The 25,690-nt window shown below is 45.9% G+C and overlaps 1 protein-coding gene across 1 annotated transcript in view; it reads right to left on the reverse strand.

The window, feature by feature from the left end:
- The window catches only part of PRDM16 (PR/SET domain 16), a 278,206-nt gene that overhangs the window by 119,899 nt on the left and 132,617 nt on the right, over positions 1–25,690 (reverse strand). Inside the window, exon 2 of the mRNA XM_058423363.1 lies at positions 12,133–12,183. Coding sequence (XP_058279346.1) covers positions 12,133–12,180 — 48 coding nt within the window. The 5' untranslated portion in view covers positions 12,181–12,183. The remainder of the gene's footprint in view (positions 1–12,132; positions 12,184–25,690) is intronic.

Raw genomic sequence — 25,690 nt, forward strand, 5'->3', positions numbered from 1 at the left:
GGGAGGGAGGGAGGGAGGGAGGAGGGAGGGAGTGAGGGAGGAGGAAGAGGGAAGAGAGACGAGCGGAAGAGAGGAAGAGAGCAAGGAGGAGAGAGGAAGAGAGGGAGGGAGAGGGGGGGAGGGAGAAGGAGGGGGAGGGGGAGGAGAGAGGGGGAGAGAGGGAGAGAGAGGGAGAGAGAGAGGGAGAGAGAGGGGGGAGAGAGGGAGAGAGAGGGGAGGAGAGAGAGAGAGAGAGGGAGAAGGGAGGAGAGGGAGCGAAAGAGAGAGAGAGAGGGGGGGGGGGGAAGGGCAGGTAAGGAAGGGAAGGTAATTCGGGACGGAAGGGGAGAGGAAGGGCGTGTCTTTCTTTCCTTCAGGTAATTCGGTTCATGAAGGTACCTGTTCTTTCATTGTCCTTTCCTTTCCTTTCCTTTCCTTTCCTTTCCTTTCCTCTGCTTTCCTTTCCTCTGCTTTTCTGCTATCCAGGTGTGCATAACCACACTCTTTAGAATCTGGATCAGCTGCTTTCCACGCCGGATAACTCAGCTACGCGGGACTTCAGGACTTTTCAGCCCCTCAGATCACCTTGCCCTCCACCTGCCCGCTCCCCTGAGCACCAAATCCACTTGAAAACGGAGAAAAATCGTTCTGCTGATAAGGAAAACCGAGCACAAAGAGCACGACACTTCCCAGGCACCACTGAAGGGAGGCAAAAAAAAAACAAAACACACACACAAAAAAAAACCTGAAACGAGAAGAACAGCTTTCCGTGCCCCCAGCTCGCGTTTTGCCCGTGTGCCGGGGCCACACGTGCGGAATGAAAGCACAGCCGGGCTCCTGCCTCCCTCCCCGCCTGCGACACCGATTAGCGCGATAAACCCCCGTGAAAACCCGGCAGGGAGAGCCGGGGAAGCGATCCCCGCTCCCCCGCGTCCTCACGCAGGGTTGTGGAGATCCAGGCCGGCCTGGCAGGTGTTTGTCTGCACCTCTTTAGAGCCGGCAGGGGCAGGGATTTTATCTCCTCCCCAGAGAGGGCACTCAGCTATTCCAAGAGCTCATTTTTCTCAGCATCCCACCCAAACCTTTCTTGCTGCGGGGCTGCTTCCTCCTGGTCCTGTTCTGCTTCTTCTACAGCATGGCATCTGCTAATCCTAGAGAAATTTTCCTGTGCTAGCACAAAATCAGATCGAATTCATTTATTTAAGGGATTTCTGTGCCTCTGAAAGAGGGGTTCCCTCTGCCACCGCTCTGGCTTTGCCGTTGTACAACAGCAGACCAGAGAACTGAGATGCTCGGCAGCTTTTTCTTCTTCTTCTTTATTTTTTTTTTTATTTTTTTTTTTAAAGGAAGTGGTTATTCATTGATATTTAAAGAAAAAGCAAAGGAATATTTGACATGCTGTGTTAGCATGAAAGGGGAGAGCCCTGTGCAAGCACAGAAAGCACAGGTGAGCTATTTTCTGGGAGTGAAAACAACCTGGGGGCTGCCACAAAGCTAAATCCTGGCTGTGTAAATACAGAGAGAGGGAGGTTTGGTTATTCTCAAACGTGAGAGAGACGGGCACCAAGCACATGGCTTTATAAATCAGAGTCTGACATCTTTAAGCATCACAGAAAAAAAAGAGCACAAAAAGCACAAGACTGAGGGAAGAGCAGGGATACAGGAGGTCAGTGAGATCAGCAGAGTTTCTGTCCTTCCCTAAGAGAGTCCAGCAGGATTTCTGACTGACACTAAATATTAATTTAACCGCAGAGCTGAGAAATGTAGCTGGAAAATCCCCTCTCCCTCTTTAAAGCCTAAAAATCTGCTCATTACACCTATCAGCTTGTGGTTGTGTTTTGTGGAGACCCAATCTATGTAAATATATTTTTTTAAAAAAAATCCTTTTTCTTGAATTCTACTCCTCTGCAAGAAGCAAAACAGACCCAAAGCCTTGTCCAGCTCTAAAGGATTTCTGAACTTTCAGCGAAAAAGCAAAACTCCATTAGTTTGTTTTCTCATCATTTATGGGCATAAGCTTCCAGCACTTCCAGGCTTTTCCTGGCATTATAAAGAGAACAGAGAGAATGCGACAAGGAAATCTATTCCTTGGGTATTTCCAGCCCAGTTAGTTTGAGGAATTGGAAGAAATCTATGTAATAAATAAATAAATAAATAAAGTCATGTGCAAGATTTTCATGAATGTTTTTCAGACCAAAAGGGTTCTGATGGATTTCAGAGATGCATCCAAACTTCAGAGTGAGTTTCCAAACCAAACATGGCTGCAAACATCCATCAGCTGCTCCTTTGCCAACCTTCCCATCATGGAGCAAAAAGGACCATTTAAAATCGTCTCAGAATATTCTGCTTTCGTGTCTGTTTTGCTCTGTAACACTTTGAATCCATCAGAACACAAAATATTCATGTTTTCAAATGGTTAAAGCCTTGCTCCGGGCCCAGCAGTAATGCGGACATACACCAGGATTAAATAATAAATCTCATTTTTCAGACTTCATTACTCTGAGAAAACTGTGCTATCAGGATGTTAATAATTAAAATGTCCACGACTGACCATTATTTTTTTTTTTCCCTTGGAATTAAATACTTTAAATAACAAAATGGACTATTAGGCTGTGTGAACAGCAGCTGGACATGAAGTGCTTTGCCTAAAGCCAACCCAGCTCCTGGATGAGGATGGGATTTGCTGGATGGTTGAATATCTCCGATTTAAATCCCACATTTCCTTCTCCAGGAGTGCCCAGTTTGTACCCGTTTCTGGCAGGGGATGCTCTGGGGTCTGCAGGAAAAGCCCTCAGAGCAAAGAGCAAAGGAGCATATGGTGAGCAGCAGACCTGGAATGGAGGGTGGGACACGCTTCCAACCCCAAGTTTTTACTGGCAAAAGGACTGGCAAGTACAAACTGCCAGGAATAAATTGCTGTTGGAACTCGGAGGACATGTTCGAGTCATCAGCAGACACAAAGCCCGAGAGGAAGGATCTTACTCAGGGACAGCACAACCTCCTTAGGAAAAATTGCACATCCTTCCTGCTTGGCATTGCAGGAAACAGGGAAAATAACCCTCCAGGATTCCTCTGTTCCCTACAGGAATTCAGGGGGAAAAGAGACACCCAGCCAGAAAAAAGGAATGAGGTCAGTGTAAGGGGCATCCCAAGCCCAGACAGAGCTGAGTGTCCAGCTGAGGGTGTTTTCCTGTGGATGGATTTACATGGCAACCCTGGCCCCAGCACAGAAGTTTTCCAGGATTCACCTTTTTTAAGATTCCCGTGACAAGGAAAGTGATTAATCTCCATTTCATGGCAGCAGGAGCTGAGCAACAGACTGCTTGGGCTTGCCAAAATAACCAGGAGAAAAGTCCAGCTTATTTCTGGGCAGCACTACAGAAAGAGGGGAAAAAACTGAAGCAGGGATTAAGGGAAGAGATGAACAATGAAAGTCAAAACTTTCCTGGTCTTACATATGAATATAAGTAATTGGAAGGGCAAACACTGAAAAAATGAAAATTCCTCTTGGCTGATTTTTAAATTGAATATTTCAGGAAAGAAGAATTTAACACTGTCCTAAAAACTATCTGAGGCAGCAGCACTGACACAAATTTCCGGAGCTTCCCCAGACTTTTCTGTGAGGAAGAACCAACAGTGTTCAGCCTAAGACTGAAATTCCAGTGGAAACTCAGAGAAGCAGAAGTTCCTTTAGGAGCTGCAATTTAGTCTTCTGGAACAGAAGGAATTATTGCACCAAGCAGGGGCTAAGATGTCCTGACAGCAGCAGTGCAGAACTATCTCTGCAGCAGTTATTAATGAGCTGGAAAAATGCTGGGTAGCAAATTCACCTCCCCTCCCCAAGGCCAGAATTCATGGCAAAAAATCCCTAAAATAATCAGCTAACTCCGGAAGATTAGGAGAGGGGATGCCTCCAGATGACTGAAGATTTCTTAATTTTGGTTACTTATAAAGTCACATTAAGCAGGAGGAAAACTCCCTCTGAAGTTTATAAATTAGTTTCTAATCTATTCCACAGCTTTCAGTATTTCTGGTCTATATTCTGTGTTACAGTCTAAAATAAGGAGAGGAAAAAAGTAATAAAAAAAAAATTGAATCACTTGGGTTAGCCAAGAAAGGATTTAAGCACTTAATTTAGACTCCTCCTGCTGTTACTATTATTATTTTATCTACATTTTTATATATATATATATTTATATACATGTTTACAGAGTGTTGCTGAAATTTCCAGAGGGAAGGCACCACTGAACATCACAGAGGAGCTGACTTCTGGCAATTATTTTTCTTTATTTTTTCTCCCCAAACTGTCCTGTGAAAAACAAATTTGGGTGGGTTAGGTTTTTTTTTGGGTTGTTTGTTTGTTTGGGGGTTTTGTTTGTGGTTTTTTTTTTTTTTCCCCAGAACATGTATTTTATCATCACATAGAAATCTTGTAGAATCTAACATCAAAATACATCAAAATATGTTGTGGTCCTGCAACGTCTGTTGGACAACACCCACCTGCACTGCTCTGCAGAACCTTGATTTATTTCTTAAACAAAATATGAAAAAAACCCACAACAACAAAAAACTAAAAAGCATTTTCTGGTTTTGTTATGTTATGTCTATTTATATTTAATTATTGCTCACTGGCACACAGTTCTCTGCATTTTAGCTTTCATTTTTTCAGCAGCACCATCGTGGCTGGACCCAACTTCAAGTCACTCTGGTGGTTACTCTCACCCACAGTCCCCTTTCCGCCCTCCCCAGCTGCTCTCCAGGTTTTCCTGTTTATCTGGGGAGCTCCAAGAGGCTCCTACCTGACCCAAATTCTCCTTCCAATGGGATTAACCCAACAGCATTAATTGGGAATGGGAATGGGACTAATCCAACGGATTTAACCCGATCCTGCACACCCCCCAGGATCCCAGGTGACATTCACGGAACCATCTGGCTTCTCTGAGGTGGGACCACAAAATAAAACCCAATTCCAGATTTCCCACTGGAACAGGAGCCTGCCCTGGGAGTGATCCCTCCTCCCACACTGAGGAATATTCCCTGTTCCACGTAAAAACCTGGAGCTGGCACAGGGCAGGTCCCTCCTCTGCTGCTGTCTCAGCTCCCACCCCACCCCAGAGGTGGTTCTGAATCCAGACCTGATTCCAGGACCTGATTCTAGCGAAACCCTGGCGGCACACTCAGCTCAGCATCCAAGGAGTAACTGCAGAGCAGAGGGAGGGGAGGGGGCTGTGTGTGCGTTACCTTCCAAGTTACCACACGGCCCCGAAATCCCACAGGCTATCATTCCAAAATTTGTGATGTTTTGTCTACTCTGGTGATTTAAGGTTTGTCAGAAAATGTCAGAAAGGCCACGGGGCCAAGGGCTTCCTGATGACTGAGGATTTTCTTTCACATGACCTTCCTGAAGTTGATTTTGGGCTCCAGACAGTGCTGCCTTCAGCTCTGACAGGGGCCGGCTGGCAGCAGATTCATGGGGATCTCTGGGGCATTCTGGCATTTTCAAACTGAGCCGGGGCTCTAATGCCTCCTAATCATCCAGAATATTGTTTCACCGGCGGGATGGAAATGCCAGCCCCTCACTTTGGATAGCAGGGAAAAGGAGCCTGTGCTCCTGATGCAAGCAATTAAAAACGCGTCGGATGTGAGCGGATAAACACCAACGTCGAGTATTGGCATTTCATGTGTGGTAGGGGATTTTAACAGCAGAGCACTGGAGGGATTTTTGTAGGCACAGAGAGAAAAGGAGGATTGGGACAGAAATGTTAAAACAGTTAATTTGTGTTCAAACTCTTAATTTGTGTTGAAACTCCTAATTTGTTTTGAAACTGTTGATTTGTGTTAAAACTGTTAAATGTGTGTTTGTGAACGTTCCCACAAACCCCAGCAAAGGGCGCAGGGACCAGCACATGAGGGTTTCACATTATTTAGGAAAACCTTGGCTGTAAAATAGTTTATGAATCTTGAATTTGCCTGTGTTATTAGCGTAACTAATTATTCAGCCAGGATGTCTAAATGAGTCTCCTTCATGCCCTGATCACAGAACCATGGGATGGTTTGGGTTGGACCTTAAAGATCACCCAGTGCCACCCTGCCATGAGCAGGGACACCTTCCACTATCCCAGTTTGCCCCAAGCCCCATCCAACCTGGCCTTGAGACACTTCCAGGGATCCAGGGGCAGCCACAGCTTCACCCTGTGCCAGGGCCTGCCCACCCTCACAGGGAAGGATTCTAAATCATTTCTTTTGCCAAGGGAGCAGCCACCTGCCTCCTCACCTCCCCAGAAATGTGGTTTCTCACTCAAACCCAGCCCAGAGTCTGTGTGTCTGTGCTGAAGATGGACCACGACGACAAGGTGACCTCTCCTAAATCTGCTCGGCGTTCAGGGACACTTTTATCTGAGGGGATGCTGCTCACCGCAGCCGTGTGTCACCTGAGCCGTGTGTGTGAGCAGCTCAGCAGCACATTTTGGACACCTCCTCAGCCCCAGCAACGCAGGGAAATCAGACACAGGCTATAAATCAGTGCTGGAGAACAGCTCGACATCGCAGCTCCGGGGTTTGTGCCGGAGGGAGGAGGAGAAGAACCAACTTAACTCACAAAAAGATCTCTTTTAGAACTGCGGGAGGTGTTCGCACCCTACCCAAAATCCACATTTTTTGCCACAGAGAAATGGGAAATCGTCATTAACCCCTTCATAGCCTGCAGCTGTGGGAGCCCTGGGGCAGCCCCTGTTCCACCCTGTGCCGTGCGTGTGCCCTGAGCTGCCTCAGCGTTCTGCAGATATGGAGAAAGCAAACCCAACCGCTGCAAGTCCTCTTAACTTGGCCTGATTTATGGGCTCAAAACCCCCCGAGATCTCTTCATGGAGCCATTTCTCATACCCACACTCACTAAACAACCCAGCCCAAACATCTGTATCACAGAAATTCAACATGCGATGTTATTCCTGCAAAATAATTTAACCGTCACTTTCTTTGCCGACTTTTCCATGCCAGCCTTACACCCTTTTTTTTTTTTTTTTTTTTTTTTTTTTTACTTTACATGCTTCATTTCAGCAAAATCAAGGATGCAAACTTCTTAGAAGTACTTAGTTTCCATGGAAACCTAAGCTGACCGCAACATTATTGTTCTCAAGAGGGAACTGACTTTACTATATGTTCATTCACTGAATTAATGGACTCCTGGTTCTTTTATTAGCAGCTCTCTAACAATAGAAAGAGAGAAATGTTATAAAAAAGACTCTCAGACAACTGTCCACTCTTTTGTCCAGGGCTTATTGGAATGACGCAAGTCTATTCAGGAAAAGATTATAAAAATCAACTCAAAGCTGCCTCTGTTTGTGGCCGCTAAATATACCTTTATTTCATAAAGATACAACCTATAAAACAAGCAAATTAAAGCTCTTTCTGAAATAGTAACTGTGAAGCAGCAGCCCTGGAGAAACGGGGCTTTAGCTCCCCAATCTGGGATTGTTCCTCCTCCCACCGGGTTGTGGAGCATCTTTAACCCCCAGTTCTGTGTAAATTCTAGCCCAGGACAAGGACTGTGCACAGACTGGAGGGCGGGGGGTGATTCCTCAAAGCGAAGAAAACTCAGACAAACCTGTGGGTTTAAACCGTGTGGGATTTAGGACGCGTTCCGCCAGCTGGGGATAACGCGCCCCCGTCCAGCGCAGAAATGCGCCCGCGATTGGCGCTGCAAAGGCGGCAGCCCGGAGCAGGCCGGGCTCGGAGCTGCAGTTTGCTCTCTCGGGGTGCACAGTGCGCTGCTCAGGCCCGGGGGTGTTCTGCGTGCCCAGTAATTGCCGCACAAAAGACAGCGAGCAGTTCCCTTGCTCTTCCCTAACTACCTTCCTGACTGCTTATTGAAGTCTGATTTCTGACTCCTCTGGGTCATCATTCATCAGCCCCGCAGATCCCGCCGGGAGAGCCCGGCCAGACCTCTCCACATCCCTCCTTGCCAGAGGCCATTCCTGACGGCCCCGTGATATAGAAAATGTCTTCACAGCGACCCGGCGGGACGGGCCGCGGCCATAATACCCAAATAATCATTTCGCAAATTATCATAATTATCAATCAATCATCCCCGCGCGAACAATGTGCTCCTGAAGTATCAGATGGTTCCTGTGACCTGTAGCATTTTGGATATAATAATAAACCCGGGGAGATTTATGGCCCCATCCCGCTTCGCATCTGCAGCAGCAAAACGCTCGTTGGGGTTTTGCTTTTGCTTTAGAGCTGAAAGCTTTCTTCGTACCTGGGTTTCTTCTTTGCTACTTGATGCTGTTTTTAAAAGGCCAAAATTTCCAGTCGCACCCAGTTTTCTAAAATTCACTTTATTCTCAAAATTAAATCTGTGTGATTTGCGAGCATGGAATAATCGTGCCGCTTAAATTGCTTTTACTCCACAGCCTCATCAGCGTTATATTTACAACTCCTAATATTTGGCAACGTAGGAAAGAGGCCAGACAGAGGAGGGGGAAAAATTGGTTTTGTCTTAAGTTTTTTGTTGTGTTTTGCACAATACCAGATTGAATCCAACCCTTTTGAAGCCGATAGCATCTCCCGCTCCCTGTGCAGCACATTCTTGTTAATGGATAAATTCAAGCTCTCCAGAAAGTCAAAGAATAAATTTAAAGCCTTTTGCCAAATGCCTATCCTATTGGATTTTGATAAGACGGCTATTGAGCTTTAATAATGTCTTCTATCCTTTTTCAGCTGGCCCTTAACATGTCTCTTTATTTGTCCCTAAAGCCTCTTCAGCGATGCCTTTTTATTACAAGTCTCTCAGCTTGCTCTCAGGGGAGACAGGGTCGACAAGAGTGATAGATAGATAACTCTATAGATTATCTCCCACAGATGTTTTCTCTCCAGTAGCCCCTCAGGCTATTCCCTCTAAGTAAACAGAAACTAAATAGAGAGTCTACTGAAGAGAGAAGTCCCTGAGGTCCCTTGTCACCACGGTCAGAAAAACAGCCCAGCCCGGGGAGGGTGGCTGGGAGCTCTGCACACACAGAGAATCCTTCCCCAGCATTCTGGAGCCCTCGCCCAAAGTGACCCTTGGAGGGGAGAGAAATGCATCTGCTTGGAGGAAAAAAAATTTTAAAAAAATAAGGTGGTGTGTAATGGGCACAGGCCTTGCTTCCTGCTGGAGGAAGTGGAAATCTTTCAGCTCAAAGTTAAAGCAGGATGACAACGGCACGGTGGCAATGACAACGAGGTGTTTGTTTGGCTTATTGAATGCAGTGGAGAAGCTTGGAAAATTCAGAGGGAGAGGACACTGAGCTGCTCTCTAAGCAAAATAAACGGAGTGCAGGGACATGGGCTGGCAAAATGACGTTTGGGAGCAGGGGACAATAAACCCACAGGTATTACTCATATTTTTATCTTGGAGTGTCTGCATTCAGGTCACTAAAATAACCAAAATAAGTGACTTTCCTGTTTTAACATTGCTTCCACCGCTGATGATTTAAAATTAAACAAACAAGATGAGGAGCTCATGTGTGTATTTGTCCGAGTTAAACTAAATATCAGCAAGCAAAGGTGATACAAGGAAAGCTCGTCAGGCATACACCACATTTCAATCCATGGAGCAGCATAGATATAGAAAATGATACAGAAAAGAATATGGGTCCTTTAATGATATTGAATTATTCCTGTTAGACAACCACTAACAACAAAATCAGCTTTGTGACGTTAGCAGCACAACAGTCCCAGCAGAAACAACAGTAACACAAACTGAAAAATCCTGGATAAAGTGGGAAATACTCATTCTTTGTGCTCCAAGCCAAAAAAAGAGCCTGTTTTATTCTACTACAAAGCAGGCTCTGCTGTGCTGCATCTTCAGAATTTCCCCTGCCACTCAGCTCATTAAAGTTATGTAAAAGAGTAGGGTTTTTTTCCTGGGAGCTTAAGAGCAGAGATAGTTCTGGGGTCAGTTTTCCTGCACAACTCCCTACATCTCTCACAGCCATCACCTTCCCTTCCCTGCTTTTTCCTGGATTTACAGATTTTTTCCCTGCATTCCAGATTTTTTTTTTTCCTCTTTCTAGTCCTTGTTAGTGCCCAATTCTGAACGTGTGATGCAGCAGTCAAAGGAGCCACTGAAATTATGTTCTCTGCAGCTCCGATTTTCTCCCCTCCCAGTTTAAATCAGGCCACCCACTCCAGTTACATTTGTCTTCAGTCACCTTCTCGCCACCAACTCATCTCTGAAGGAATAGGAATAAATTGAAGTCAAATCTCAACTATTGTGTCTTCAGGGATATGACAACTGAATGATTTAGAGAGGCTGGAAAAGGAAATCTGCTCCCGAGAGGGTTTTGTGCCACTGGAGCCAAATGCCAAGAGTGCTACTTCCAAACAATTGAGAGATCCTACAAAAATTGTCCGGAGTGATTTCTCATTCTTTAGTTTTCATTTTCTCCTGACTGAAAAGCTGTCTCGCAGTAGTCTTTTCACAAGCCATAAAGTTTAGACTTGAACTCTTTACCTTACTGCTCTGACCTCCTTTACCCCAGCTGTAAAACCCTACTGCCCATCCTTCAATAAATTTATCACCTCATAAACTCCCACTAGTGCTTTTCTACAATGCATTTAAAAGACACAAGTGGAAGGCCAGGCCTTCCCCCCTTGTCAAATATCACAATTGTCCAGTTTTATACCTGCTGCACGGGGAAATATTTAAGGACACGGCATTTTTCAAAGACCTTCAGTTTTTGTAACAATCCCCCTTGAAATAAAAGCACAAAGTTTAAATATAAACCCATGGATTGAACATATAACACTGCCAGTCTCGTGTTTCCCTGTTTCACACAACTCCTGCTCTCTTCGGAGTAATGCAGATCCTGGAGGCGAGGATGGAGAGTTCATTTGCGATATCATAATTAAAGACTGAATAAGAAATAGCTGAGCCTTGGAGAATTCCCTCCACACTTGTGGGAAGTGCATGGGGATAATGAGAACCTGCCACCTTGTCACCACGTCTGTCCAGACAAAAGGATCCCACAGAGGCAGGGACAGACACCCCATGAGTTATGGAGGTGCCCAAGGTAAAAAGTTCATCTCTGTTGCCACAGGTCCCTGGCGAGGTCACGGCGTGCTCAGAGGATGCTTCCTCCTCTTGGGAGCCCGGGAAATAAAACCTGATTTTTTATTTTTTAGCATGGTAAGAATAGAACAGGCCATATAGGACTTGTGTCTAATTCCCTTTCCCCAGCCTGACTCTGGAGCCTGGCAAGGATTGCATTTCACTGTTCGGCAGAGGGAAGCGAGGGATTCCTTTTAGTTTTAAGACTGGAGAAGCAGCATTGCCTGAAGGATGAGCAGCAATGGCAGCTATGGCAAGGTCCAGCCTCAGAGATTTCCCAAAACCTTGTGAACAGGACTGTGAACATCCTTTATAAGACAATTGCACATAAAAGCAGTCGCAACCAGCTCCTTATTTCAGTGAGGACACAATCTGCAGCCATTGAGACGCTCTAATCAAACCCGACTTTGATAAGCAAAGCTGTAAACCAACAGGTCCACATGGAACAAAACCTCATTTTAGTGCTTCTGGGGGTAACCCCAACCCAAACAGCAGCCTGGCTACCCAAATACATCATGCTGAGGCTGTGTCCCAGCTCCAGTGGAGACATTTGTGCAGCTGAGCGTGGAACACGTTTTCTCTGGTCACTGTTACAGTTCAAGCCCCACAACGTGATGAAAAGCACCACTAATACATCACATGGGCTGAATTTCATCCTCTCATAGACCAATTCCTTTTCCCTTGGACTTCATGTAAGCCACATTTACATGCTGAAGTGACCTCCAAAAATTTAGCACTTTCAACAAAGGCCCAACATTTTCTTTTACTGGAAAAGAGGTAAATGAGGTTTTTCGCTTTGGCCCCGCAGCTGTTTGTGTTGTAGCTGAATCAAGGAACACCTCAAACTATTATTTTCTCTTTCATAATGACTGGAATCACAAAAAGACAGAAAAATACGCCAAAAGAACCACAACGCTTAATACAGAAAAGCAACAGCAAACACTGGAAAACTTTTGCGACGTTATTGCCATCAACACCTTGGTTCAAAAGTGAGGGAGAAGTGTCTGGGTGCATTTCCAAGCCAAGGAATAAAGCAACTCCCAGAAGACAGAGCCACGTCCTACCTTTTTTATATTGCCCTCCTGGGAGGTCACCTCGGGATCAGTCAGCATTTGCTAAGGAAAAAAAACAGAATAGAAACAAAATTGGGTTGAGTTACAACTAAGAATGTTATAAAATAATAGAGATAATTATTGCTGTTGTTATGATGATGATGAGGAGGAGAATGAATAAATATTATATTATTAAAAATAATGGCCAAAACTCTCAACTGCACCTAGATGTTTTGGAAGGTCGATGGAGGGTTTTCACCACAATTTTTATTTATGTTCTGGCATTTTCTGTCACTTCTGTGAATGATTCCCTTGGGTTTGGCACTCAAGGACAGGTTTCTGTCCCACAAGGCAGGTGTGGACAACACAGGCACCAAGGGAACAGGCACCCACAGGCTTTCCAGAAGTGAGTCCCTCTGGAGCAGGGACAGATCCGGGATGCTCCGGCCCCCCAGAGCTTCTGGCAGCTCTTTAATTCCCCCTCCAGCCGAGGTGTGGTGGAACAAGTCATTAAATCGCTGCTGTGCTCCACCTCAGATTAGCTCCAGGTCAGCGGGCATTCGTGGAGGTCAAGTACCTCAACTTTGCATCACCCTGGATACCCCGCCAGGGTAAACACACTGGGAACGGACCTGATCGAGCGGCCCTCGCCGGGAATTCCAGCGCTCCCGGCGCTCCGCGGCAATCTGGGATGGCTGGGGTCAAACAGACACCCAAGGGCAGGGTGGGACAGGGGGGATCTGGGCTTCCAGACCCGAGAGAGGTGATTTGGATACCAGAGAGCCGGAAAAACCTCCAAGGAATAGAGATGAAGGGAAGGGAAGGGAAGGGAAGGGAAGGGAAGGGAAGGGAAGGGAAGGGAAGGGAAGGGAAGGGAAGGGAAGGGAAGGGAAGGGAAGGGAAGGGAAGGAAGGGAAGGGAAGGGAAGGGAAGGGAAGGGAAGGGAAGGGAAGGGAAGGGAAGGAAGGGAAGGGAAGGGAAGGGAAGGGAAGGGAAGGGAAGGGAAGGGAAGGGAAGGGAAGGGAAGGGAAGGGAAGGGAAGGGAAAGGGAAGGGAAGGGAAGGGAAGGGAAGGGAAGGGAAGGGAAGGGAAGGCTCCATTGCATTTTAGCAGCTGAGGTCTGGCACAAAGCTCCAGCCTCACTTTGGCCATGCCCAGGTGAGATCGACTGATTTACAGATTTCCAGCCCGTTGCCAAATCTCCAGCTCAGCTGCACTAACAAGGGTCTGTGTTTCCGTGGGAAGAACCCCAAATCATTCCGTGCTTTACACCAGCTCTAATGGACGTTGAAACTGCGGTTTCCAAAGTAGCTGAGAGCAAATAGGATCAAGAGGCAAATCCCAGAGCCATAAAACTCCGTGTTCCTACCCTGGAACACCCTGACATCCCCGTGAATGACTGGAGTTAAACATCCATCCTGCCTGTCCTGGATGTCACCAAGCTTCCAGGGAGTGCTGACTGCTCCCAGTGAGCTCACCAGGAACCAGCAACCCCCAAACGCTTGGGAGAATTAGGCCATGAAACTTTCAGAGCCGAAACAGAAATGCAAAACTACTCCAAAACATCCACAGGACGCAGCTGCCTCCAAATGAAGACACCTCCCTGTAATTATTACATGCAAAAAGCCTTTGGATACAATCGGAGAAGTGTGTGCAGACGGAGTGTGTAATCCACCCGTCCAGCAGCACCATAAACGTGGAGGGGAAAGAAAACTCCAATGAAGTGCAAATTGGGCTGTGGTGGAGCCCTGTATAAACAGGCTTAAGAGTCAGGAATTCCTGAGTTGGAATTGAGATGCCAACACAAGCTTCCTTTTGTTGGTTTGGACAGAGCTGTGCTCAAGGGGCAAGTTCCTTCTCTCAAGTTGGTTTTTTTTTTTTTTTTTTCCCTTTTCAGTTCATAGCAGATCCTGAAATACAAAGTTCTTAGAGAACAGAATTTCTGTGATAATATTTAATCCACATTCAAAAATGGCGATTTTGCAGAAAATCCTCTGTAGGGTCTTGCTGGTCATTCAGAGTATTTGAAAATGGCCGAGTTTTGATATTTGATGAAATCCTTTCTGAGTTCCCATATATTACAGAACTTCTGGGGGAAAAAACACCAATATCATGAAGAATTTTAGTTTTGATGGAACTTCAACCTATCAAGCTATCAGAACATGGACATTTAGTGGTGAACATGGTGGTGATGCTGCACTGACTTGATGATCTTAAAGGTCTTTTCCACCTTCAGCAATTCTGTGATTCTGTGGGTGAAAAGGCATTTTAGCAGCAGTGAGAGAGTAGGAACTGGTTTAGACTAAATATTTCATCCTTTCTTTACACCTGATTTGAAAAAAAGTTGTCCAAGGTGTTATTGTGGGCTGCGCTCTACCACAGACCACCTGCATTGACTTGGACACGTCCCACAGCCCAGTATCCTGAATGTCCCATTTTCCCACTCCAGCTGAGCAGGTTGGCAGCTTGGCAGAAAGCTTGGGGTGTCTGTGGAGGAGCAGAGGCCAGAATTCCAAACCTCCCCTTGCCCAGCCACTGGCAGGGCTCTGAATGAGCCTTCAGAAACCTTTCTGGGAGCCGGAGGGACCCTCAGAACGGTCCTGCTACGTTCCCAGTGTGGAATAAATGCCGTCTGACAACACCTGTGTCACCAGACAGCAATCCAACAGCCACACCAGGTGCCCTGGAGCCGAGCCCATCCTGGGATTCCACTCTCCACGGCGCAGGGGAAGGGGGTGATGCAACACCGGGATGTCCACGGCACCTCCTGGTGAGACGGGAGAGGCAGCACCAGGCAAAGCAAGCCCCAGATGCCATGTTTATTAGGAGGAATAACAGAAGATACTTTGAAAATCTGCTCACTGGGTAATTTTAGCTCCGGCTGGGCTTCATCTCATGCGAATGCCACGAGACTAAATATAGAGCTCGACGTGTGCAGTGGGCTGCACTCCTGCACTTAGCACAGATGTTCCTAAATGCACCCAAAATTTACACCATGTGCTTTTTCTATCAACTGATCTGTTGATTTCAGCCAGGGGAAAGACAACATGTCAGCAGCAGCCAAGCCAGGAGAGCCCGTGCCTTGGGCCTGGGCTGGAGGGGGATCTGCCCGGCTGGAGAGGGATTTCACTGCCTTTCCTTCCCTGGGCTCAGGGAATTGGTGGCACCAGGATCCTGCCTCAGTTACAGCAGTTAGGGATGTGCTAGAATTTTTGCAGAGCCCCCTGAATGTATACTAAACATGTCAAGGAACACCATGTGATTCTTTTTGAAAAACAGTTTACGAGCTGGCATTCTCCAGCTGCAGTTAACCCTAATTTGATTACATTACTGAGACAGATCACAATGAGCTTATGTAAATAGTAACGTTATCCATTCATTCCCTCAGCTCAGATAAACTGTCATTTAGGGGAAAAAAAAAAAAACAACCCAACCCAAACTTCAATAGGCAGGGCCTGATGCATTCAGCAAGGCATGGTGCATTCAGCAAACTCCGAGGGTGGAGATGACAAACTGGAACCTGCCCCTGCTGGATCTCTGTGAATCTGGATTTTAAAGAGATATCTCCACCTCTGCTCCAAGGTGGAAGGAGAAGAGAATGCCCAGTAATTGTGCAGAAGTCAGGAGGCAGATAACAGCAGTGCTTTCAATAACTTGGTCTTTGTTATCATCTGATTTTTCAGTGAGGGCTCAGTGCACCACCGATGACATCAGGGATGCTCACGGCTGAGTGAGCACTTGAGGGTTTCACCCACTGCCAGGGCACCTGCCCTTGACATTGGCCCTACCCAAGGTCTCCTGCCTGGGTCAGGGCACTGGGGACATCACTTGCAGCTCTGGAAGCCAGGCTGTGCCTCCTGCACCATCTCCCATCTGCCTCACCGCACAGCTGGTTCAGAAAAAGAGCTAGAAAACACTTCTTTTGCCTTAAATTAGCCAATTCTTACCTGCACATAAGTTCACATGAATACTTCAGCTGAAAGCAGAGGCTCTGGCCCTGCTGTGCCCAATTTGGGCTGCTCATGGCTGGGCTAATGGCAGAGTTACTCTGCTCGTCTGTGACGTGATGGCCCTGTTGTCTGCATGGACGCAGGAACAGCACGACCTGCAGAGCAAACTCCTTCCAACCAGCCTCTTGTGGCTTTACAGAATGTCTCAGGTCAGAAAATCACAGAATATTCTGATCTGGAATGACCCATAAGGATCATCCAAGCCCAGTTTGTGGCCCTGCACAGGGCACCCCAACAATCCCACCCCGTGCCTGGAGCTGTGCGCTCACACACAGCCGAGCTACTGAGCAAATCCCAGGCAGCACAGCACCCTGGCCGAGTTCATTCCAGCCCCAAGCACTGCCCAGCACCGCCAGGACGTGGTTTCTGAGCAGGTTAAACCATTTGGACAGCACTGGGAGCACCTCTCCTGTCCAGCAGCTCGAGTGCTCACATGCTTTCACCTCCTCCCCGCCCCTCTGTTCCACCCCAGCTCAGGAGACAATGCTGTTATTAAGCTACAAATCCTTCTCTTCATAATTTCCATTAATTATTCCCTTAAAAGTTTTATCCTGCCAACACCTGAGAGGGCTGGCCATGGCCCAGTTGGGTATTTAGGCAAGAAGTATCAGTGAGATGAACAGAACCAGGAATGTCTCCATATGAAAGTGCTTTTCCGGCCATAGGCCAGGAGCACAGAGCACCCTGTGGGACCCAGCCCAGGCACAGAGCACCAAAACCCATGGCAGGTATTCCATAGGGAAGAGACCCTTCATAATTTTATATCCATTATCATACAATCCCAGACTGGTTTGGGTTGGAAGGGGTCTCAAAGATCATTTTGTTCCATGCCCGCAGCAGGCAGGGACACCTTCCACTATCCCAGGTTTCTCCAAGCCCCATCCAGCCTGGCCTGGGACACTTCCAGGGATCCAGGGGAAGCTATAGCTTGTCTGGACACCCTGTGCCAGGGCCTCAGGACTCTTACAGCCAGGAATTCCCTCCCAGTATCCCACCTACACTTCCCCTCTTGCAGTTTGAACCCACTCCACCTTGTCCTGTCCCTCCAGGTCCTTGTAAACAGCCTCTCTCCATCTTTCCTGTGAGATCCCTTCAGGTTCTGGAAAATCCCAATTAGGTCACCCCAAAGCTTCTCTTCTCCAAGATCTTCATATATATATATATTCAAACACAGCAGCCAGCAACCCACAGAGCCACATCACAGCACTGATGTGCATCCATAGGAAAACCAGACGTGGAAGGAACCCACAGAAAACCATTTCAGCACTTAAAAATTTAGTCTTTCAGCCCTACTGTTAAAACACAGGATTTTATAGCATTTTCTGGCCAACAATTTACCAAAATCTTCCATTTTTCTATAATAAGCAAATCTGTGAGCCCTATTAACTGGAAGAAATTTTCAGCATCCTGCCTTGGGAATTTGAAGTGAATGTGCCTGGAATTAAGAGGGAAGGGAGGAAAGCTCTTCTCTGAGGGGAAGAATTTCCTCTCCTTGCTGGCAAGGGAAGGAGGATGAAGAGCACAGCTCTGGCTGGCAAGGAACAAACCACGGGCTGAAAAGAGTGGAAAGAATAAACCAACCATTCACTGCTAAGGGCAACCCCAGCACAATTGGGAACACTGGGGAGCAGCCAAGCTGCGGTCTGTGGCCCAGGAACAGCCATGCCACTCCACAGACCATTTTATAACCATTTATTTTTCATCTGGAAGCCTGGGCAAAAAGGTGGAATGGTGTTGCGGGAAAAATGTGCGGAATTAGGAGGGATCCATGGCCCAAAAATGTCTGGAAATCTGCTGCAGGGAACACCTCTGCACTTGCTCGTGTCCGCTATGGCTTTACAGAGGAATCCCCCCAGTTCTCTAAATCCAAAATGCAGTTCGCAGAGGTGACCCAGGACAGGTTGTTCCCTGTGGGGTTCAAAAGAAAGGAACATCCTAAATGATCCTTTAATATTGAAATAATGTGTTTGTACCCACAGACCAAACTTCAGGGTGAGATAACGTGAAGAAAAATGGATGTTTAAGAACAAAGACTTGGAGAAAGAACACAAACCTGTGATTTCCATGCACGGTATCACGACTTTTATCACTGATTTTTAAAGACATAACTCCTCATTGCCATTGGGATGGAGTTAACTGCAGCTACCAGGAAGTCAAACAGGATCTAATGGAGAGAATTTGCAGTGACTTCAATGAGCTGAGGACTCGAGACTTCCAGCCAAGACAAATACGAGAGGGGACTGATTAGGAAATGTCACCGTTTCCCCTGCCAAGCACTCAGGGCCTGGTGATAGGAGAGTATTAAATATAATCTCGCAGTCTTTAGGGGCTCTTTGATTTTATATTGCATTCTTATCGGGTTCTTAAAGTCCAGTGTTAATGAGCATGAGAAACTCACTTGATAGTTTGGCAGTTTTGCTGAAATCAAACGGAGTTCATTCAGTCCTGCCCCATGGATCCAGCTGGAGATGCCTTTCCCTTCCCTGTGGCTCCACATGGAACCTCTGGCTGTTCTTTTTTCTCCATCCCAGCAATCCAACATCACCTTTATGACCAGCCCTTCATAACCACCATTAGAAAAAGACAGGCTTTACCAATAATCAGAATTCCCCCATCCCTGGAAGCGCCGAAGGATGGAGCTCTGAGCAATCTGAGCTAGTGAGAGGTGGAAAAAGAGGAGATGCCCATGGCGAGGGTGGAAAAGAGGAGATTTAAGGTTCCTCCCAACACAAACCATCCTGGGATTCTATGAATGAGGTTTTAAGGGACCCAGAAGCAGAGATGAAATATTTACACTGTAAAAACTGCCCCACTGCACCCCTTTGGCAACACACAGTGACCCCTGAAAGCAGAGCAAGTCCCAAGTAACAACACAAACCTCCAAGTCTGGTATTTTGCTCACTTTCTCCCAGAAAAGCAATTTGTAATAGTACACACGAGGGGGAAAAAAAAAAAAAAAAAAAAAAAAAGTTTAAATTAATTATGATTTTTTTTTTTTTTAAATCCCCTTGCAGGTATTACCTCCAACTCCTTTTCTCCTAAACAGAAATTCGATTTTAAAACTGAATTCTGGAAGGATGAAAGAGACAATACTCACACTGAACAGTGTGTGCAGAGTCTGTGGATTAAAACAGAAGCTGCAAGGATTAAATTGTATCTGATTTACTCAGTTTGCTCATCTCCAGCCTGAAACCGGCCTGGCACAGATTGTCGTGCTAAATAAATGAAATAAAACACGAGATTTTTGGACACAAGGTGTTTTTGAACTGCAAAGCAGCCCCATCTTCACTGTAAGCAGAGAGAAAACAGCAGTAGAGTGGAAGTTTAAGGTCATCAGCTCTAAATCCCGTCTGCCACGGGCCCGCATTGCACAATCACTTAATGCAGCCAGAGCTATTTATTATCCCAGCAAAAAATCATCTTGAGGAGTGAAGTGCAATGTTTTGGTTAACAGATAAAGCCAGACTGTTTGTGGGGATGTAAATGGATTGGATGGTTAAATTCATCCACGAGCCATCCATCTTTTGTCCTCGACCCTTTTTAGTTATAAAAATGACCTTGGTATTGACAGAATAATACAAACGAACTTCCCCTGTAGTTCATCTATTGATCCCCCCTTTGCTCAGCTGATCAGTAATAATCATAAGTAAATAAAGAGGGGCCGTGCATCATCCCAGCGCTGACACACGCCGGGGCTGACGGATGGGTACCTCTGGGCTCGGCTGAGGAGCTCATAGCTCATCTCAAACCGCAGCTTTTCCACCCAGGACAGGCAGGGACACATAAATCCACGGAAAGGCAGCCGGATGCACTTGGACCCGGGTGTGGTGAGACCAGGGTGTCTCAGGGAATGCCTCCAAGGGAAGCAGTGCTGGGTGGATTCAGCAAAGACACTGCCCAGTCCTTGGAATCATTCATGGTTTGACCCCCCCAGTGCTGATGCCCGTGTTTGGGTGAGGTTCTGCTCGTCGCAGAATCGTTTTGGTTGGAAAAGGCTTCCAGGATCACCCAAGCTCTCATTCTTGGTGTCTCTGTGGTGACTCTCAGTTCTGCTGGAATGTCCCTTCCAGAAACTCCCTTCTCCCTTCAGAGAGGCAGAGGCTCAGTACCTTCAACCTTTTGTGGTGTCACCGATGCTACTTGTTTTATCTTACCAAATTCCCTTCATCACAGACAAGGTCTTGTCATTGATTCATTGATTGGCACCAGTATCAGGGAAGGAGGAAAACCTCAGCACTTCCATCCCTCCTGACAAACAGGTGCCAAGGAGAACAACTAGAATGAGATGTTCCAAGGGAAAATATTTTCTTCTTCAGGTCTCAAGACACAGAGCAGCTGTCTCTGGCTTCTCCCACCACTCTATGCTGAATGACAGCCTCTATCCCTACTTAAAAGCAATCATTAGGCAGCTAAAAATTTGAGAAAGAACAGAGAAAAATGACCTCATTTCATTCTCTTCCTACAGCCTACAAAGACTGATAAGAATTATGAATTGTTTTACCACATCCAGAGGGTCAATAAGGAGTATCTTGGTTCAGAAGCCAAGTCCTGCCTCTGCCCCGGCATTGCACAACTTCCCTGAGCTCACCCCGAGTGTTCCAGTGCCCCACATGTCAAATCACAAACATAAACATAAAAAACAACTTGCGATTCCCTAAATTTCCAAACAGAATTTCCCAACGTCCTCTTGGAACCCTGTAAGATGAGGATTTTATGTTTTCTGTGCTAAAAGCACTGACCCTCAAGCAGGCACTACAACTGACCTGAGGCCGTGGAACAGGCTTCCGAAATTGAGTGACGGCATTGGGATTGTGGGTGTGTGGTTTGAATAGAAGTGTGTGATCTCACAGGATGCAAAACTTAGGATTTAGGGTATTAGTATATAGTAATGTCTATGGAGCAAGATGGGGGATTTTGGGCGTTGGCTATGTTCTTTTTTCACCTTATTCTTTAGGGGTTTGGGTGGTAGTTTGTAATTGGGCAAAAAGGTCCACATTGCAGACCACAGGTGGTCGGTTACTGGGTTAAAAGTAAAAATAATATAGGTGTCACCTCGTTATTGGACAGATTATGCTTAAAAGACTTCATAAAGAAATAGAGACGGAGCCATTTTCTACCTCGTTTGCCAGAGCTCACAACTCGTGCAACTGTACTTGGATAAGAATTAGACAACTGAGTCCGAACATGAAAAGTGCATCTCCTGTGCTTTAATCCTGGCTCTAACAGGAAGAAAAGAAGACAACAACCCCACAAACCCCTGTGAGCAGCGGCTCTGGAGCTGCTCCCTGGTTCCATCCCGGTGTAACTCCGGCTGAGCGGCGGAGCGCAATAACTGTGCTGGGATGTGGCGGGCAGGGTCATCCATCACACTCGGAGGGAATTCACACCAAAATGCAGCATTCCCAGCAATTCCCCCAGCCTGGAGTGGGAAAGGCACTCTCATTTTGCAGTTTGGCTTCTCTGCCTGAGCTGGGAGAGGCAGGAGTGGAAGGGCCTGGCCAGGAATGCATCCCCGCCTGGCACTCCGACAGAAAGGATGGGAAATGTCAGCTTGATACCCATCAGCAGGATAACCTCAGTGTCACTTTAACATGACAAGGTCATCAGCAGGCAGGGCGAGGCAGGAAGAAAAATGGCCCATTAAGGCCAGGAACTGGAAGAGAAGCGTGGGGCTGCCTTGGAGATGCACGAGTGCCGTTTGTTTTGGGGAAAGGTGCAGATGTTCCAGGCTCCTTCACGAGGATGAGCTTTCATGAAGGGAAAAGAAGACAGTGACCTGTGCAGCCTCCACAGCAGCTTCTCACAGGGGCCTAGAGAGAACTTCACATCACTTAACTCTCATTTAATTTAGCAAATAAACTAGAAACTGCAGATCTGAAGAGCCTGGGCTCTGAGCAGGAGGGGAATTCCCTGTGCTGGGGTGTTTCTTTTCCAGGTTAACCACAAGGAACAGCTTTGCTGTTGTGAGTGCCACTCTCTGTGGCACAAATCCCCTTGTCCTGAAGCTGCTCAGAGATGGAGGAGGGACTTACTCTGAGGTGGAAAGTGAACTTGGAGAGGAACTCCCTGTAGTAACACTCTGTGCAAGCAAAGAGAACAAGAGAGGGACAGAACAGCTCTCTGCCTCCCTTTATTCAGAAGTGATATTGAGCAAATGATGCTCTCTGGAAGGATAAGTTAATCAGGAATTATTCTGTGGCCCAGCTTCAGACACCAGCACAATCAGCTTTTTATTGGGAAGGCACACAAGGCTGTTTTATCTGAATTGATAGGGCTGCCAGGTGAGCTCCCTTTTAAGAGCTGTAGAAACAATCTCAGACAGGACTGGATAATATTATGCTTGGAATGATAATATTGTGTTTGGAAAAAGTCAATATTTTATTTAATCAGACAGACAGAGAGTGGGTGGCAATTTCAAGGTATTTTCTTGAGACTGGAATTCAGGGAGTCCAAATGGAAATAAGGTTTTGCTTTTTTTTTTTCCCTTGGGTTTCTGGGTGACTGGAACACCATGATTAGAAGTGAAGGATGCACTGAGCCTCTTGAGAAGTCCAGAGATGAGGGAATGTGGAGATTTTGGCTTGTTATGATCCCTTACACAGCAGATGCCATGGGCACTTCTTCCACCCCTTTCCAGGCAGTGTATTCCCAACAGATGAGGCGGGAGACGTCCACCTCAGAAACTCAAACCAGCTGCTTTCCTCTTCCAAAACAACACCAGGGAAACAATAAACATGGATGAATCTTCCTCAGTTGTCCTCAGGGGCACCTCAACAGCTCCTCTGTGTCACCCCCTGTCCTGGAGATAAATCAATTCCAGTCCTGGAATCTCTGCGCAAGGTTTTTCTGAAGTGTGCCAAAATGGCCAAGAGTTTTTTTTGAGAAATCCATTATTATCCTTAGTAACTCCGGTTACTTGCTGTTGGAGTTAAACTGGGTTCTACATTTGGAGCTTCTTCAGAACAGCACCAGAAGGAAAAAAAAGGACTTTTTTTTTTTCATTGAAGGTTTTGAAGAGCACACACAGCCTGTATTGTTACCCAACACTCCGAGTTAAGTTCTGAGGAAAATCTTGGGAGATCCAGCCCCGAGCATTGATTACAAGGAGTTTTTAATCTCGTGCCAAGAGGAACATTGAGGTTATAAGATGGCTCCACAACCATCTTGCCAAATAGCACAAATGTTTACATCTTCCAAACTACCACCAATAGATCATAGACAAAGAAATGTCCATAATGTACCCAGCTGCTGGAAACAAAATGTATTTAAGCCACTGAAGAGGGTTTAATGAAGTAAAGCATTTTTGTAACTGCCAGCTCAAAGTAAATAATCACTGATGTGAGGGGAGTTAAGAGATCCTGGCTCGCCAAATAATCTCAGTGTGCCATCGAGGAAGCTGCTGCTTTGTGGGAATAACATAACAGCACTTGAACATTCTCATAAACTTGGGTCATGTCTTCCTCAACACCCTGCACCTCCTGGGACTGGGGAAGCGCAAAGAGAACTTTACAGCATGTGCAGAATCCACTGCGTGGTGGAAGGACTGAGGTTTAATTCGCTCTGAAAGTCCGAGCTGTCTAAACCTCAAAACAACCAAAAATAAAAAATAAAATACCTGCTTTGACTGATGCATAATAAGCACCTGATTCAGACTAAGACAGACAATTCTTTTGGGGGTTTCTGGAAGAATTTGCTCCACAGCTCTCCACTTCAATACTTTGGGGTTCTCACATTCCTGGAAGCCTCCCGGGATGGGTGAGCACAGCCAGGGGCTTTCCCCACCCAGCACACACCTCCACTGCTTTGCTTTATCCAGGCACTGCCCTGGACATTGTCCTGCAGGGTGTGGAAACATTTCTGCAGGTGAAAAGGAATATTTCCATCCCTTTTTTCTTCTCTCCAGACAATCTCTGTAACTTCCGCACTGTTTTCCACCTTCGAAGACGCAAAATGACCTCACCAGGTGAGCACAAACCATAAGGTACAGCCAAAAGAAGGAAAAATTCAGCCTCACTTTTGGTTTTTACTTGTGCACATGTGAAAAAAAAAAAAAAAAAAAAAAATAAAAAAAAAAAATAAAAAAAAAAGAAAAAAAAAGGTTAAATTATTTATATTCTATAGAGGGAGACTTGGCCCTGTAGATTTTTCTCTGCTAAGTCACTTAAAAAGAGCACACCAGACATCATTTGCAACATTATCTCACAAGCCATAACAGCAGAATTCAGGTTCCAGGGATGAGAGTTACTTCCACTTATTTCTCACAGGTTTCCTGCACTCTGCTTGAATGTGAATTTGACTGCTTTGCTTTTTTTTTTTTTTTTTTTCAGAATATAAAACCCCTTTTTCCTTGCACCACATAATTGTGTTCCATGGCAGAACTAGCATCCATCATTACCCCGCTGTCCCCTGCCTAAAAGATAAAACATCCACAGGGTAATAAATGTCAAACTATGATTATTGATGCTTTCAATTAAATTGATTATCTATTTGAGGTGCAGAGCAGGGTGATTTATTGCTGTCTCTTTACGTCGCACTTGGCACAGCGGCTTCCCTGCAAGGTGGGTGAGCCTTTGGATGGTTTCCATGGATTTTCTATTAAATCTGATTTTCCAGAAGTGGCTCACGACCACTCCAGTGCTGGGTGAACTGAAATGGCACCGGATCCAGGTGGGAATATCCTGGGGTTTTGTTATCTCCTGGAGCATGGAGCTTGGGAAGTAAGAGGGCAAAACAGGAATTGAAAACTTTGGAGTGTGGAAGGACAGGAGACGCTCTTGATTTACATCCCTCATTCCCAAACTTGCATTTACAGACTGCATCAGACAAAACCCGTGCATAATCTGGAGCTCTGCTGAGCACTCCCCACCTCAGCAGAGATGAGATGAGATGAGATGACCTTCGGCTCGTCACTGCATTGTGTTTTTATTAGTTTCAGATAACAGGAGCTATAAAATTCAAAGCCATTTGCTCCCCAATGATAATCAGCAGCTGCTTCACAAACAAGGCTCTTTTTGTGGTGCCACGGGGTGACCTTTATCTGATCATTCCCTTAGAGAAATGCCTTTTGTGGCGGGACAAGCCAGGAGCACCTTCCACTGGTTCTCCAAAGCACAGCACACTTTGTCTCAGTCTGCTCCAAAAAGCAAATTTGGCTCAAACCCAGGTACAGCCCCAGCAAGCAATGCTGGTTTTGGGAAGTGCCAGAAATTAACATGAGAAAAATTATATTTCTCTTAATGTGCTGCTCTTCCAGCAGGTAGATTTAGAGAATTGCAGTAATGAACCCCAGAAAAGAAAAGAAAAAGAAAAAGAAAAAGGAAAAGAAAAGAAAAGAAAAGAAAAGAAAAGAAAAGAAAAGAAAAGAAAAGAAAAGAAAAGAAAAGAAAAGAAAAGAAAAGAAAAGAAAAGAAAAGAAAAGAAAAGAAAAAATATTAAAGAAAAAAGAAAAAATAAAATATAAGAAGAAAAGAGAGAAAAGAGAAAAGGATGAAGAAAATCAGTGGGGAAACGAAAATCAGCACTGATAGTCCACTGACTTTGAATTTGAGACACTCCAATTT

The sequence above is a fragment of the Hirundo rustica genome, chromosome 22, assembly GCF_015227805.2.
Source record: "Hirundo rustica isolate bHirRus1 chromosome 22, bHirRus1.pri.v3, whole genome shotgun sequence".
NCBI lineage: Eukaryota > Metazoa > Chordata > Aves > Passeriformes > Hirundinidae > Hirundo > Hirundo rustica.